Source organism: Durotheca rogersii, assembly GCF_024521655.1.
Source record: "Durotheca rogersii strain YMJ 92031201 chromosome Unknown GGS23scaffold_33, whole genome shotgun sequence".
NCBI classification, from domain to species: Eukaryota; Fungi; Ascomycota; class Sordariomycetes; order Xylariales; family Xylariaceae; genus Durotheca; species Durotheca rogersii.
This window is the reverse complement of record NW_026251264.1, coordinates 200,352-215,207: the sequence shown is the minus strand read 5'-3', so window position 1 is coordinate 215,207 and position 14,856 is coordinate 200,352. Positions and strand designations below refer to the sequence as shown.

Genomic DNA, 14,856 nt, shown 5'->3' with positions numbered 1-14,856 from the left:
GCATGGCGATGCCGGAGCTACCAGCACGAAACCCGCAAAGGGAATCCTCCTGCGCCAAGGCGAAGGGCGAGGAACCCCAAATAGAGTTGTTAATAGCGAAAGGCCTTAGATAAACGAGTAGCATGGAAACATTCGGTGCAGAGACCATACGAGTGAAGGTGCCCATCATGACAGAATCCTTGGTGATGCTTCGGAGCAGATTTGCGTCAGACTTACCTACATGCGAATTGAAGTGAAAGGCTACGGCGGATTCGAGCCGTCAGAGTTGCTCTGACAGAGTTGTTCCTGTGCGACCGTCCGCCACGAAAACGTAAATCAAGGCCCGATGGAGAGGCGTCAAGAGAAACCCATGATGCGGCCATCGAGCCACGTCTACTGTTGGACGAGATAGGACTGTCACATCACCCACACCCAAGTTTTATAAATTCGACACCTCGCTTCCCTATCAAGCTACCAAGAATGAGTAGAACTGCCGGCCGCCGTTCGGTTTATTCGCTGTGCTGATCCCCAATACTCCACGAACCGGGTAGGATCAACGGGCTTTCAAGGTAGGTAATATAATGCGACTGGTTTCGCAAACCTGAGAGAGGGGACGTCAGGCTCACCCAGGACTCTTATTTAGGAATCCCCCGTACCCAAAGTCGCCCGATATATTACCCCAGGTTTCAATCGCATTAAAATCAACGGCTTTGTATACCTGCAAATATGCGCTACACTACGTTGTTCCTCTCCGTGCTGGGACTCGGCGTCCTGTGCGCGAGCGCACCGATTGATAGTGAGTACGGCCGCGATCTCCCCCCGCCAACAGTTCGTGTTCGGTAATAACCAAAACAGGCTCGGACACCTCACTTGAGACAGTCTCAAGCAACGATACCGTCGCCGCCGCGGCGCCGGGCTCGACAGACCCGTCCGGGGAAGAGGATGCGGACGACCCATTTGTCTACCAGTGGCGGCAGTAGAACTGAGGGACAGAGGAACGTCCTACATGTCGATCTTTCTCGATTGGGGTTCGCCCGCGGCTTTGGGGTCATGCGGTGCCGGCTTGCGTCTACGGTCATTCCTATTTGTATTCCCTAGACAAGCAAAGGGCTGGCATGTTCGTGTGGCGAGAAGAAGGACAACCACATCTCTGGGCTATTATTTAGCGTAGCGACTCTTCGGTGGCTGCGAAGAGACGGCAAGAGGGGTCTCCGCTCGAAACTTGATCACTCTCTTCGTATGCACGTTGGCTGCCCATAACTAGGTAGTCCGAAAGAGAGCATCGGTGACTCTGCAACGCATCGGGCCCATGGTATACCTAAGTCAAGCTTGGGTGCAAACTGCTTAGAAGTCCAGGTGCTAAGGGAGGGTTCTGCGCCTGATGAAAAACCTCATGCTGCGAGATTAGAAATACTTAATACAGGTACCTACAGGTTAGGAGGTCAGGCAACCTGCTCCTCCAACTCTGGGGTTCCACCAATTAATAAGTAGAGACCTACAATCCATCCACAACTCGGACGCCTCTCAAACGACCGGGATAGGCCAACCAACCCTGGGCTATTCTGAGCCGCCCCGGAAACTACGGATCGCCGTCACCGACGCCTCCGTGCAGATCTCGCGGTACATCAACGGCAGATGTTTGTTGCGTCAGCACACGTACCTGTACATCGAGAGGGCAGCACAATACCCCATTAGAACAAACGAGTAGTATGTGTGGTATACAGGAGGTAGGTAGGAAGGTAGGCAGAGACTCCCTTAATCAAAAGTACCTATACATATCACCTTTGGTCTGGCCCTAAAGTACCCGGTTAAGCTACCTGTACTTACAGGGGGTAGGTGACCTAACCTTAGGTACCTGAGTAGGTACCCAGGTGGGCGGCCGCCTTTCATGCCGTTGGTTACAAGGCATTTTCATAGTCACTCTCCCCGCCTCTACCTCTTCTTCCGACCCTCCTCTGCTGCAGCCTTACGTCTGCGTCACCTCTATCGATGGCCCGTACGCTCCGAGAATGCGACCGAGGCGGTAGGCAGGCCCTTGGGAATCTCACGTTGCCACTTGGGGGCGACCGCGTACATTGTCGGCCGCGCGGATTCGTACGATGTTGACAGGTCGGTTTTGCTCTTCCGGACCGCTCGGAGGAGCGCAGCCACCAGCCTATCCCTCATCATTCGACTCCTTCTACCCTCTCCTTCCTATTCTCCCTCCTTTCGACCTCACCGCTCCCACAAAGATCAACCCGCAATGGCGTCACCTCAGAGCAGGATAGCCGAGTTGGCGGCCGTCGTGGCGACTCATACCCAACGGATCGACAGCTACCTCTCTGAGAAGGGGCTGCCGCCCCCGTCGTTCGAAGCCGACGGCCCCAAAGACCTTGGACTGCCGCCCGATCTCGAACAATCCCGCAGTCTGGTCCTCGACGCGAGCCAAGAACTCAATGACCTCCTCCAGGGACCGCGGAATCTACTCTTCAACCACGAGGCATGTCTGATCTGCTCCTTGCTGATAGACCGGTCCGTAGAGGTTATTAACACATTACCCAATACCTAGCACAATCGCCTCCTCTATCTCAAGCTCATCTCGCGCTTCAATCTCGCCCGCAAGGTACCCGTAGACGGGGAGATCACCTTTTCGGACCTAGCAGCTACCATCGGCATCGATTACGCGGCGCTATGCCGTATCCTGCGCTTCGGCATCGCGTTCCGCGTCTTCAGGGAGCCGCGCCCCGGCGTGGTCGCCCACTCTGCCGCGTCTCGGCAGATCGCGGAGGACGCGAACCTCGCCGACTGGGTCGGGGCTAACGTAGATGAAATGTGGCCGTCAGCGGAGAAAGTTGTCGACGCGCTATCCAAATGGCCCCTCGCTGAAGAGCCCAACCAAACTGTGGGTGGGAGGGACCAGAGGACGTCACGGTGGTAGTCTGCTAATAGTTCCCAGGGCTTCTCGCTGGCCAACGGGACGGACAAGCCTTTCTACCTCGAACTCTCCGAAGATCCCGAGCGCGCGCGGCGTTTTGGCGGTGCCATGAGCTTCTTCACGACCGGTCCAGGATATTCCTTGCATCACCTGACGGACAATTATTCCTGGGATTCGCTCGGCGCTGCCACCGTCGTCGATGTAGGCGGATCCCACGGTGACGCAGCCTTTGCCCTGGCCCGGAAATACCCCAAGCTCCACCTAGTCGTGCAAGAGCTGCCCGAGGTGGTTGCAAACTCGAAAGAAGAAGCCGGCCTCGATGTCAAGTTCTTAGCCCACGACTTCTTCGAGGAGCAGCCGGTCAAGGACGCCGACGTCTATATATACCGTTGGATCTTCCATAACTGGCCTGACAAGTACTGCATCAAGATTCTCAAGGCTTTGATCCCCGCTCTGAAGCGGGGCTCCCGGGTCCTCATCATGGACTTCGTGATGCCACCTCCTTGCGTGCTCCCTAACAGCGTGGAGCGAAAGTTAAGGTGAGTTCTTTCAAAGTCCAGTCGTTATTGCAGCAATTGGGCGCACTAATACACCTCATAGAGCTATGGATGTCACGATGCTCGAGATAGGTAATTCCAAGGAGCGTGACTTGGACGAGTGGAAATCCCTCTTTGAACAGGCAGATCAAAGATTTGCCTTTAAAGGGGTCCAGCAACCGCCGGGTTCCAACCTAGCTATCCTCGAGGCGGCGTGGGAGGGGTGAAATGGGCAATTCATTAGAGAATGAGGTACTTCTCACCGGTCCGCCGCCGGTTTGCGCAGCGTTTAGTCTTTAGCGGTCTAGGTCTGTCATACAGGTTAAATATTGGAGTGTAGGCGACTGTTGGGGGTGTATTAAAAGAGAGATCTTTCGAATTGAAGAATGCTGGTCGTCGATACGATAGGCAACATATTCGTACTATTGCTATCAGAGGCGAAGCCCCCCCTCTCAAACACTGCCCATTCTGTCCGCCGCCCAACTAGATGGAACCGATACGATTTAACAGGTGCGGATTTGCGAGCCGTCTCTTTCCGATCTCATACATTCCCAACGTGCTCGATGACAGAAGGAGTGTGAAAGAAACGCAGGCGTCGGTCAACAGAATAAGCTGATATAGAATAAGCTACCCGCATACTAACCGGGGCCTATTTGTCTTGGCTGTCTGCCTTAAATCTAACCCCACACTCTTAACCGACAGCACATATATACCTACCCATGCCGCTCGTGCGCATCTCTTCGCCCTAGACCACCCCGGAGCTGTGTTGATCATGGCTCAGCAGAGCCCTGGTGGGCAATGCTGGGTTTAGCGTAATATTCAATGTGATGAATAGGTTAGATAGCTATTGTATACGGAATAGGCTCGTGTGTCTCGGTGGGATTCGTCGGGTTTACAGAGACCCGATGAGCCTGGCTTGGTACTTTGAGCCACCGCAACCCCATTCCCCTCCACAGAGACTATAGGGACCATGTTACGTAAAACGTAGACGCCTACATTCACGCTTTGCGGTATGTAGGCTTATATAGGCTGGTTCAACTACTACGTGACAGACCATAAGAGTATAAACCGCGGGCTCGCTTAGCAGAGGCGCCGTTTCCTTCCCCACACCCCCCCCCGGAATGCTACTCCAGCTCGACTACTGGACCCCCACCTACCCCAACTTCCTAGGAGCCGAATAGGCCCAGAGTCCCTAGTCAAAGAGACTAGACGTGGCATTTCGGGTATATTCACGCCGAAGAGCTATCTCGATAGAATACAAATGCCTGCACAAAGGATGTATGTCTTGAGGTCGGAGTTTTACAGGGACACCGCCGCTTTCGAAGCCGATTCGATATGACTCCTTCCTCCTTCCTACTGCTCTCGGTGCTGCCGGCCTTGGCGTTGGCCGCGATCGATAGGTACGTTTTCCGCCCTGGCTTCATAGTCCGCGGAAATCTGACGTGACGAACAAAAACAGACATGCCGTAGTCTCTCGCTTCAACGTCGTTCGGTCGAAGCTCCCGGAGGAAATCACCAATCAGACGACGCCTCTGCAGGTTGGGAACGGAGACTTCGCCTTCAATGTCGACAATACCGGCATGCAGACGTTCATCCCCTTCAACACTCTGTCAAGCTGGGGGTGGCATAACGACTCCATGCCAACAAACGGGTGAGCACAGCGGGATGTACACACACACACACACACTAGTTTAAACGAAGGATAGGGGGCTAACATGCTTCTTCGTAGGGAAAAGCTCAGCGATTATCACGGCGTGGAGGTCCTAACGCACGGCAGAAATATTTCATACGACCTCGAAGACCCAAATCTGCCAGAGATATCCAAGTGGCTGACCGCGAACCCGAATCGCATAAACTTAGGTCGCATCGGTCTGCGCTATAAGGGCGACACCCTCCCTAAGTCGTTGATCACGGAACCGCGGCAGGAGCTTGATGTGTGGAACGGCACCATCACCTCCACCTTCAAGGTCGACGGTAGAGACGTCAAGGTGGTAACTCAGGGAGACTTTGCAACTGATGCCGTCGCCTTCCAGATCGACTCGGACCTCATCTCGACCGGGGACCTCGAGGTTGAACTCGACTTCCCGTACCCCCCGAAGCACAGCGTGACGGCTTCCTCCGATTTCGAGATCTTCATGGGCTCCTATGACTTCCCGCTGAACCACACCACGTCCATCGTCAAGCCTCCTGCTGGGCCCCGCGACGGCGTAGCCCACATACGCCACGAGCTGCAGGAGACGGCGTACTTCGTCAACCTCCGTTGGCCGGGCCGGCAGCCATTGTCGCTGACCCGCGACGAGCCTGCGGGGTCGAGCGCGCGGACGGCCCACCGCTACACGCTCTCAGCCGCGCGACAGCCGTTGCCGCGCGGCAGCCGGGGGCCCGCGGCCTCAATCGCGTTCACGGCGCACTTCTCGCCGGACCTGGCGCTCGCAGCATCGCCGGCGGCGATCCGGCGGCGCAACCTGGAAGCGTGGAACGCGTACTGGCGTGAGGGAGGGTTTGTCGACGTGACGGCGTCGACGAACCCGAACGCGACGGAACTGCAGCGCCGCATCGTGCTGACGCAGTACTACATGCGCGTCAACAGCGCCGCGACCGGCCAGATCCCGCAGGAGAGCGGCCTCGTGTACAACGGCTGGTGGGGCAAGTTCCACCTCGAGATGGTCGTCTGGCACTGCGCGCACTGGGCGACGTGGGGCCGCCAGCGCTACTTCGACCGCATCTTCCCGTCCATGTACGAGGCGCTGCTGCCGTCATCGGTCGCGCGCGCGCGCCGCATGGGCTGGGATGGCGCCCGCTGGCCCAAGATGACGGAGCTCGGGACGGCGGGGATCGCGCCCGGCGAGACGCGGGCCTACCTGATGTGGCAGCAGCCGCACCCGATGTACCTGGCGGAGCTCGCGTACCGGGCCAAGCCGACAGCGCGAACGCTGCGAGACTGGGACGGCGTGGTGACGGCGAGCGCGGACTACATGGCGTCGTTCGCACAGCGCAACGCGACGACGGGGCGGTACGACCTCGGCCCGCCGTCGAAGGGCGTCACCGAGAACTCGTTCCCGCTCGAGACGCGCAATCTCGCGTACGAGATCGCGTACTGGCGCTGGGGGCTCGACGCCGCGGCTCGCTGGAAGACGCGGCTCGGCCAGCACGTCCCCGACGCCTGGACAGCGGTGGCCGAGAACCTGGCGCCGCCGCCCCAGGCCGACGGCATGTACGTGCCGTGGGAGGGCCTCAACGCGTCGTGGTGGGCGGACCCGGCACTGACGAAGGACCCGCGTAGCGTTATCATGCTGCAGGGCATCCTGCCGGACACACCAGCGGTAAGTAGTGGCGGAAGCAGAGAACGGGGTAACGGAATGTGAGTGGGCGAAATTATGGCTAACTGTGCGCCCGCCCGCAGGTCGACCTCGAAGCAGCGTTCCGGACGTCGGAGAAGGTGTGGGAGGTCTGGACCGACGCCAATATCCGTGGTTGGGGGCGGTCGGTGCTGGCGATCAACTCGGCACGGATCGGCAACCCTGAGCGCGCCATCTACCACCTGACGAACTACGGCTACTGGCCGTTCGACGACGCGGGAATGCCTGGCCGGTCGGGACCGAGTGCGTTGGGCCCTCTTCCTTTCCCTCCTCCCCTTCCTCCTCCTCCTCCTCCTCCTTATTCCCAAACCCGCAACCGAATGCCTACCTACTACCCACTAACCGTTGCTGAACGCGTCGATGATACCAAAACTTGACTTGCTAATTGACGGATGCAGACCCGTCCCCGCCGCCGTACTTCCCCGGCGGCGGCAGCTTCCTCTACGCGATCGGGTACATGGCGGCCGGGTGGGAGGGTTCCGAGGGCGACGCGCCCGGTTTCCCCAAGGACGGCACGTGGGTGGTCAAGCACGAGGGCCTGCTCAAGGCGCTGTGAGGGGACGCGTGTCCGAGCAGCGGACGCAGCGGACACCAGAGCCTGCGGTCGGGTTGGTTGAAGCGTAGGACGAGAACGCGCGTACGTGTAGGCCAAAGACGCGGGGACGATACTTGGCAGATTCGGCTTCGTTGGCGGTGATCAATTTAGACGAAACAGGTAGGTAATGCTGAACCGACGACGGCTGACCTAAGCGGGCACGGAGATTGGCGCGTGGGCTATTTCAGGTTAGGTGAGTCAGCCAGCCGGGGAAAAGGACCTCGGGGTGCGGAGAGATATGGGGTGGCCCCTGTCCAGGCCCGCCCTGCGCCCCCTGTGCGCTGCCCCAGTTAGGCCAACGCGTTGCCGCGGACAGGTACCTACTTGCTAGACCCGCGGGTTCCTCTGGTCCCTCACCAGTGGCCCCCTTCGAACCCAGGTTAAGGCCGAGGTCTGATCTGCTTGTCGACCAAAATGAATCGTAATAATTGTTGTCGATTGGACTGGGGCCCGTTCTGTCGTCTTCGCTTGCGTCTTCTCCTCGCCTCACGCCCGCCCCTCCTATATAATGACCGGCAAGCCTGCCTCACCTCGGCTGCTCTCTCTCCACCACCTACCTACCCGGCCTATCTACCTCCTATCTATCTAGGACCTACCTGTCTAGGGCCTACCTGTCTAGGGCCTACCTAACTGCTGCCCTTACTTCACACTACCCGTATACTTACCTATACACGCATCCCACGCCGACAGACAGGTGGGCAGCCGGACAACCGGACAGCCAAGAAGCTCCCGAGGACCGATCTTCGTTTTTTCTTCCTCGTCTTCCTCGTCTTCTTCGTAGCCATGTCGGGGCCTACGTCACGGTTGCGTAACCTCATCGGCCATCTCAGCGCCCCGGCCTCGTCTAGCAAGTCGCCCGTCGGCTTTGACCACGCTCACCACCTCCACCAGCTATCGCCGACTTTCTTCCTTGAGCGCGCCGCCGCCATCGAGCCCGATGCCACCGCCATCTACCACGTCACCACCAACGGACAGGTGCTGCGCCGGTCCTACGGCGAGTTCGCCGATCGCGCCCGCGGCCTGGCCTACTATCTGCGCAAGCACGGCTACAAGCGCGTCGGCGTGCTCGCCACCAACACCCCCGCCTTCCTCGAATCCATCTTCGGCATCAACGCCGCCGGCGGAGTCATCGTGCCCGCGAATTACAGGTGCGTACCGCCCGCGACGCCCCCCTCCCGTGTGTGGTTAGGAGATGGCGGTCTAAACCGCAGGATCGTACACGTAGACTGAAAGCCGACGATGTCACGTATATATTCGAATTCGCCGCCGTAGATTCCATCATCGTCGATAAAGAGTTCCTGCCGCTTCTAGATAAATTCGCGAAGAGCCATCCGAATGTGCCGTTCATCGTCGACCTGGTAAACACAATTCCCTTGCCTAGTTAAGTCCTGGCCACATCCCGAACTCTCGGGCGTACCTTTTCTGTTTCTGTCAGAAAAACAGAAGGAAGACGGGAAGGGAACCAAGAAATCACGTTAGCTGATGCATCGGCCAAGGATACGGACGCGACGGAGGGCGAACTCTCTGGCCCATTCGACGAAGCCGTGCTCGAAGGCTTGAAGCACGATCAAGCCCTCGGAGGCCAGGGATGGGCCGGCCTGCAGGTCCACCCTGCCCACGAAGATGACATGATTGCTCTGCCCTTCACGTCCGGCACGACATCGAAGCCTAAGGGCTGCGTCTACACACATAGAGGCGCGTATCTCGCTGCTCTGGCTAACATTGTCGAGTCTGGCCTCAACGATGACTACGCCAAGTGCAAATACTTATGGACACTTCCGATGTAAGAGTACCTTAGCCATTTAGTAACGTCGATAACTGATAAATTGCCAGGTTCCATGCTATGGGTTGGACGTTCCCGTAGGCCTCTCCCCCGTCCTGGATTGATGCAGCATTTCTTTTTTTTTTTTGCTTTTTTTCTCCAGTATCGGAGGTTACGCCAGCTTACGCAGCGCAGATGGTCGATAACTGCTGTACGAGGGACGCACTATTGCTTAAGAAAAATAGATTACCCCCTCATATGGAGGCTCCTTAAGGAGGAGGGGATCACGCATTTCAATGCCGCACCCACGGTGAACACCCTACTATGCGCTTCGGAAGGAGCTGAAAGGTTGCCCCGGCCCGTCCGCGTCACCGTCGCTGCGAGTCCACCAACAGCACACCTCTTCGAGCAGATGGTAGGCATCCCCGCGAGCCAGGGCCCAATACTTCTCCTAGTCTGACTAACACTCCGCGACCAAATTTCTCATTGTAAAAAAAGACCGATCTTAACCTCCGCCCGGTGCACGTCTACGGCTTGACCGAGACGTACGGTCCGATAACTAAGGGTTACCCAATGCCGGAGTGGGAGACGCTGCCACGGCATGACAAGTACGCGCGGATGGCGCGCCAGGGCCACGGATTCCTAACCAGCCTGTCGATCCGCGTGGTCAAGACAGATCAGCCCGAGGGTGTACTGGTCGACGTGGCGCGCGACGGCAAGGAGATCGGCGAGATCGTCTTCTTTGGCAACATCTGCTGCAAGGGCTACTACAAGGACCCCGAGGCCACGCGGAAGCTCTTCGCCGGCGGCGCCCTGCACTCCGGGGACCTCGCCGTCTGGCACCCGGACGGCAGCGCACAGATCCAGGACAGGGCCAAGGACATTATTATCAGTGGTACGCTTTTAATCCCCCCCCCCCCCCCCCCCCCAAACACCTCCTCTCATACACCCACCCTCGTTCCAAATACACGCGCGCCGCGATTCCGGATAAGGGTAGGAAGACAAGAGGAAATGACCAGGACTAACGCGCGGGTCCCCGAACCTAGGCGGCGAGAACATATCCTCGGTGGCACTCGAAGCGATGCTCGTGCAGCATCCGGCGGTGCTCGAGGCCGGGGTGGTGGCGGTGCCGGACTCGCACTGGGGCGAGCGGCCGAAGGCGTACATCACGGTGAAGCCGGACGGCGACAATGCGGCGCTGCAGCCCCAGGACCTGATCGACTGGGCGCGCGGCCACAGCGCCATTAGCAAGTTTATGGTCCCGCGCGAGGTCGAGATCGTCCCCGAGCTCCCCAAGACGAGCACCGGCAAGATCCAGAAGAACGTGCTGCGCGAGTGGGCTAAGACGGGGCGGACCGCGGCGTGATGGGCGACGGGCGACGCCGGAATTTTGGATAGAGCTGCGATTGTATAGACGTCCGGATATACGGCGTAGGCGAGGAGTCGCCGAGGCTTAAGAGCCGGCGGCGTTCATATCTAGATACACGCGTAATTACAAGCCGACGTACCCATCAGCAGGTTCGACCCCGACGCAGCGACTTCGATAGAGAGCTTGGATAATGATTCAAATGTGATGCGAGGATGGGAGATAAGGATAGCGAAAATAGCTTTCTTGGGGTCTGTATTGCGTGGTACACCGTATGCCAGGTGGAAGCGGGGGTCGAAAAGGGGAGCCAAGGCTTATTGCAGACGCGTCGGGATATGCCGATTCCGTATTACATCGCAGTCTCAGTTATACATATCACACAAGTACCTACAAGTAGAACATCAACCCGCGGCATCATCATCACACCCTGGTGACACGGCGGAACGAATCCACCTTTACCTACGTGAACCACGGGGCCGGGGCCGGGGAGCCTGTCGGCAGCGAGCGCATGCAGCTACCCGAGGGTCGGCCGGCCGGGGCGCCAGCCGCCGACGTCCTGGGAGACGAGTTCGTCCGGGAGGGCGTCCATGGTGGGGCGCATGCCCGGGAGAGGAGACGCAGAGGGAGGTAGATTATATATAAAGACGAGGATGCGCAAGGAATGCTATCGGCAAGATGTACGAGTCGAAGGCGACTATTGCCTCGTATTCTCCCCGCAGGGGGAGCCGGGCAACCGCTTTTTCAGGTTCCGGACGGACCCGGGACTCCAGTCCAGGCGGCAGCAAGTCCCGCTAATTTCATCAAATGCCGGCACTTGGACAGATGCGATGCCAGATCGAGACTATCTATCCAGGCGACTTGTCATATGTGCTATGCAGTACTACTGACTACCTGCGTAGGATGCCCGCATGAATATGCACTGTAGGAGGTAGGTAATACCAGGCCCGAACCCGAAACCCATAGAAAAACAACACAGGCCCGTTTTACGTCTGGGCATGTTCTCTCCCCGTCGACTAGCCGGCAATCGATCCCAAAACCGCAACCATAAATAAATACCCAATGGCAACCGCAAACCGCAAAGTACCAGTCAAATCATCTATAACTTATCATATAGAACCTACTACTCTCTGTAGGTATGCGTTACAGGCCGTAGTAGTCGTTATGTTACTATTACTTAATGATATTGAAGATATAGCAGCCGAACCGCCCCGTCGAAACCAGCTCGGCAACAATACACCAAAGACCGCCGACAGCTCCGCACAGAACCCGGTCCCGCTGGGGGGGGGGGGGGGGGGGCACTTCACCCTTCACAATATGCATGATCACTTTCCGAAAGCCGTCCCGGCTGCCTCTCCAGTAGTCCTGGGAGGCATCGAGCCCGTCTCTGGAGCCGAGTCGGGTTGGGAGAAGGCGTCCGAGAAGCGATCCTCAAGTTTTCAACTACAGACAGAACTTACCCGAACCCCGGTAGGGGCGATACGTCTATTCGGAGCATCCCCTTCAACCCCACATCCCCCCTCCCCTCCCTTCTTCGGCGAGAGACGTTGATGAACTAAATACGAATGGATATATTATTTCCTTTCCCCCTGTTTACCCTCCCGTTCCCCTCCCTGTTCCCCCGTTCTCCCTTTACCACCGCCCCTCCCCATTCGCGAACAGGACGATGTCGATATCGCATGGCGCGCATTTGACGCTTTATTTCCTTCTCTCTTCCCTACCTCATTCCTTTCCTTTTCGTCCCCTCCGTGATTTCCTTCGTTTTGCTGGCCAGGTAACAGGCAGATAGGTATAATACACCGACCGTCGTCATCGTACACTATGGGAGCGGGGAGAAGGGCCGAATTACCGAATCGAACTCACGGGCGTGGGCGGGGCGCGTCCAGAGGAGCCGATATAGATCAGAGGAGTTGGGCCCCCCCCGACTCATCTGTCCCGCGGCATAGGCGGCAGGCGACAGACGATGAAACTTTCGCCTCCCTCCAAATATAGCCACCCATATATAGATATATATGCCTATACAACCAATGGCGGATGGCATTTCGCCGTCCCAGGGAGAAGAGGGAGGAAGGAGGAGGGGTAGGGCCACGATGTGACCCGTCGTTTTACCTTTTCCCTAACCCCCATCTGTATATCCGATCCTGTATCTCCTCCCACGTTATCGGCTTCGACGAGCTGAACGGGTCCAGCGCCTCGTGCAGAACCACGGTCGGGGCCCCGCTCCCCAGGCCCTTGTTCCGGACCTGCCCTCCGACGACCATCGTAGCCACCCTGCGGAGGTCCTCGATCGAGAGCGCCTCGATCTTCTGGCACATCTCCTGGATCGGCACCTTGCGGCCGTGCACCTGCACCTGTCGGCCCAGATCCTCGAGCTCGACCGTCCGGCTCTCCAGGTTCATCAGCAGGCTGGAGCGGAGCTGGTTCTTGGCGCGGCTGACCTCGGCATGGCCGAGGCGGGAGAAGCCCGTATGCACGGTGAGCGCTCTCAATTCCTGGCATATGGAGTCGAGCATATGTTGGGTGCGGCCCGGCATGCACTGGGCGGAGATCCCGAAGAGCCCGGAATCGGTGTAGGAATGGTTGAAGGCGACGCAGGACTCTACCCAAGCATGCTGATTGAGGACGTTGGTATACAGCCTGGAAAACATACCCTTTCCGGGTCCGCCGGCGGAGAAAGACCCGCCCCCGCCGAGGAGGGTGTTTATCGTCGCTAGCGCATAGACGTCGTCCGAACCAATAGGCAATCCTTCGAAGGCGATGTGGATGTGGGTGAAGGTTTGCTGGTTGGGGATTGTGGAAGGAGGCTGAGGAGGCAGCGAAATGAAACCACCGGTGTAGTGAGCCGGCTTGGTGATCTCTTCTAGGCTGGGTGGCGTGACTACTGGTGAGCTCCATAAGGAGGCCTTGTGGCTTGCGGAGGTGGACAGGTTCTTGAACAGGGGTATCTTGGATATGAAACTTGAGGCCGAGGCTGAGGACGCAGAGGAGTGCGCCGAGGAGGAGGAGGCCGAGGCCGCATCTAGCAACGACGGGTCTACGGATGTTTCCGATCCTGCGCGTGATGTGGATTGTTGGGGATCTTTCATATCGCCGAAATATTCTGTCGCTAGATCCACAGCCTGGGAGTGTGGGATGCCTGCGAAGGCTACGACGGTCTTCCGCGGGCGGTAGAATGTATCTCGGTACGTCCGGATCGCCGCGCCGTTGATTTCTGATATCCGCTCCTTAGGGCAGAGCAAGGGGTTGCCCAGGGTGTTGCCCTTGAAGGCGGCCATGTGCACCAGCTCAGGCAGGATAAGCTCCGCCTTCTTCCAGATCTCATTGACCTCGTATTGGGCCGTCATCAGCTCGGCGGCAATCTCTTCGTTCGTGATCAGGGGGTTTTGGATGGTGTCGGCGAGAAGCTCGGTGGCCTTCGGAACGGCCGAGTTGAAGATGGCGGCTTGATACATCATGGATTCTCTCGAGGAGACACATTGTATGCCGCCGCCAAGCTCCGCCGCTATCTCATGTATCTCCTCGGCGCTCTTGTTATAGGTGGAGTGAAAAGCCAGCCGGTCCACGATGTGGCTTACGCCGGTCAAGTGACTATTCTCGAATCTCGATCCGCCCTCGATGAAAACGCCAACGCCGGAAAAGGAGCCCGGGAGGGCTTCGGAGGCCACCCGTATGCCATTGGGCAAGGTGGTTACTTGGTCGAGCTGCGTCGGCTCCTGCTCGCTCGCCGTCAGCGTGTTGCCGCTTCGATGTTGGTCGTAGGAAGATGGAAAAATACCTGTGCACTGGGAATGTCCACGGTGGCTAATGCACGGATCTGCTGCGGCCGAAGCAGCCTAGCCCATGGTCGCGGAGAGGCGAGGCGGGCTCGAGTTGAAAACCTGGACAAGCTGGCTCGAAACATACTGAGGGCACGAGACTTGCGACACGCAGCATAGGAAGGGCCAGACAGTAAGAAAAATGACAGTGATGAGAAAAAGTCAAGGGCTGTAGGGATGCGTTATCGGGATCTTATCAAACCAGCCCTTTTTCTCAGGCCCGCTTGGATTGGCCCCCACATTGTCCCCCGTTACGTAAATAATGTAGGTACCATTCACTGCATTACAACTTCATTACTAACCCTCTTAATGTGACTAAGCTTTGCCTAGTCAAGCTTGGACATCACACCGCCTGCCTCTTCTACGTAGTTCTGCCGCATCGCCCCTCCATCCCGCCCAGTCCCGGCGTATCGACGGTAGAGGTATTCAGTATCAACGGGAATACATATGGATCCCTAGGCGAGTGTGATGTTGCGTTGCAGCAGACAGTAAGCGAAAATGGAACAAGGAATCTAGCCTCTCCGCCGATCGCG

The 14,856-nt window shown here is 57.8% G+C and overlaps 6 protein-coding genes across 6 annotated transcripts; 5 read left to right on the top strand and 1 right to left on the bottom strand.

Annotated features, from left to right (window-relative positions):
• Window positions 1-705: 705 nt before the first annotated feature.
• On the top strand, window positions 706-959 carry GGS23DRAFT_600487 (uncharacterized protein; the record flags this gene model as incomplete). Its single annotated transcript, XM_051519075.1, has 2 exons — window positions 706-775; window positions 835-959. 2 exons carry the CDS (start codon window positions 706-708, stop codon window positions 957-959), a joined length of 195 nt encoding a protein of 64 aa, XP_051368069.1.
• Window positions 960-1,499: 540 nt separating this feature from the next.
• Window positions 1,500-3,955, top strand: GGS23DRAFT_586109 (S-adenosyl-L-methionine-dependent methyltransferase). Its single transcript, XM_051517413.1, has 4 exons — window positions 1,500-2,458; window positions 2,528-2,860; window positions 2,915-3,432; window positions 3,494-3,955. Exons 1-4 carry the CDS (start codon window positions 1,868-1,870, stop codon window positions 3,654-3,656), a joined length of 1,605 nt encoding a protein of 534 aa, XP_051368068.1. The 5' UTR covers window positions 1,500-1,867; the 3' UTR covers window positions 3,657-3,955.
• Window positions 3,956-4,515: 560 nt separating this feature from the next.
• On the top strand, window positions 4,516-7,075 carry GGS23DRAFT_586105 (Six-hairpin glycosidase-like protein). Its single transcript, XM_051517412.1, has 3 exons — window positions 4,516-4,829; window positions 4,889-5,080; window positions 5,159-7,075. The coding sequence occupies exons 1-3, from the start codon at window positions 4,765-4,767 to the stop codon at window positions 6,792-6,794; spliced, it is 1,893 nt and encodes a 630-aa protein (XP_051368067.1). The 5' UTR covers window positions 4,516-4,764; the 3' UTR covers window positions 6,795-7,075.
• Window positions 7,076-7,786: 711 nt separating this feature from the next.
• Window positions 7,787-10,615, top strand: GGS23DRAFT_324012 (acetyl-CoA synthetase-like protein). Its single transcript, XM_051512902.1, has 7 exons — window positions 7,787-8,531; window positions 8,609-8,741; window positions 8,880-9,166; window positions 9,217-9,243; window positions 9,341-9,560; window positions 9,644-10,040; window positions 10,192-10,615. The coding sequence occupies exons 1-7, from the start codon at window positions 8,167-8,169 to the stop codon at window positions 10,509-10,511; spliced, it is 1,749 nt and encodes a 582-aa protein (XP_051368066.1). The 5' UTR covers window positions 7,787-8,166; the 3' UTR covers window positions 10,512-10,615.
• An 838-nt stretch (window positions 10,616-11,453) lies between these two features.
• Window positions 11,454-12,642, top strand: GGS23DRAFT_586081 (uncharacterized protein). Its single transcript, XM_051517411.1, has one exon. The coding sequence runs from the start codon at window positions 11,571-11,573 to the stop codon at window positions 12,057-12,059; it is 489 nt and encodes a 162-aa protein (XP_051368065.1). The 5' UTR covers window positions 11,454-11,570; the 3' UTR covers window positions 12,060-12,642.
• On the bottom strand, window positions 12,557-14,498 carry GGS23DRAFT_323992 (putative mitochondrial processing peptidase alpha subunit). The gene is made up of 2 exons (XM_051512901.1): window positions 14,284-14,498; window positions 12,557-14,221 (listed from the first exon to the last, which is right to left on the bottom strand). The coding sequence occupies exons 1-2, from the start codon at window positions 14,407-14,409 to the stop codon at window positions 12,614-12,616; spliced, it is 1,734 nt and encodes a 577-aa protein (XP_051368064.1). The 5' UTR covers window positions 14,410-14,498; the 3' UTR covers window positions 12,557-12,613.
• Between the last annotated feature and the right edge of the window lie 358 nt (window positions 14,499-14,856).

Excerpts from the sequence above, each read along its gene's own strand:
- GGS23DRAFT_586109 (XM_051517413.1), top strand. The coding sequence starts at position 1,868 with ATGCCGTTGGTTACAAGGCATTTTCATAGTCACTCTCCCCGCCTCTAC. Across the intron at positions 2,459-2,527 it reads ATCTACTCTTCAACCACGAG|CACAATCGCCTCCTCTATCT; the intron begins GCATGTCTGATC and ends CCCAATACCTAG. Across the intron at positions 2,861-2,914 it reads CTGAAGAGCCCAACCAAACT|GGCTTCTCGCTGGCCAACGG; the intron begins GTGGGTGGGAGG and ends AATAGTTCCCAG.
- GGS23DRAFT_586105 (XM_051517412.1), top strand. The coding sequence starts at position 4,765 with ATGACTCCTTCCTCCTTCCTACTGCTCTCGGTGCTGCCGGCCTTGGCG. Across the intron at positions 4,830-4,888 it reads GCGTTGGCCGCGATCGATAG|ACATGCCGTAGTCTCTCGCT; the intron begins GTACGTTTTCCG and ends GAACAAAAACAG. Across the intron at positions 5,081-5,158 it reads GACTCCATGCCAACAAACGG|GGAAAAGCTCAGCGATTATC; the intron begins GTGAGCACAGCG and ends GCTTCTTCGTAG.
- GGS23DRAFT_324012 (XM_051512902.1), top strand. The coding sequence starts at position 8,167 with ATGTCGGGGCCTACGTCACGGTTGCGTAACCTCATCGGCCATCTCAGC. Across the intron at positions 8,742-8,879 it reads TGCCGTTCATCGTCGACCTG|GATACGGACGCGACGGAGGG; the intron begins GTAAACACAATT and ends GCATCGGCCAAG. Across the intron at positions 9,561-9,643 it reads CACACCTCTTCGAGCAGATG|ACCGATCTTAACCTCCGCCC; the intron begins GTAGGCATCCCC and ends TTGTAAAAAAAG.
- GGS23DRAFT_586081 (XM_051517411.1), top strand. The coding sequence starts at position 11,571 with ATGGCAACCGCAAACCGCAAAGTACCAGTCAAATCATCTATAACTTAT.
- GGS23DRAFT_323992 (XM_051512901.1), bottom strand. The coding sequence starts at position 14,409 with ATGTTTCGAGCCAGCTTGTCCAGGTTTTCAACTCGAGCCCGCCTCGCC. Across the intron at positions 14,222-14,283 it reads TGGACATTCCCAGTGCACAG|GAGCCGACGCAGCTCGACCA; the intron begins GTATTTTTCCAT and ends GCGAGCGAGCAG.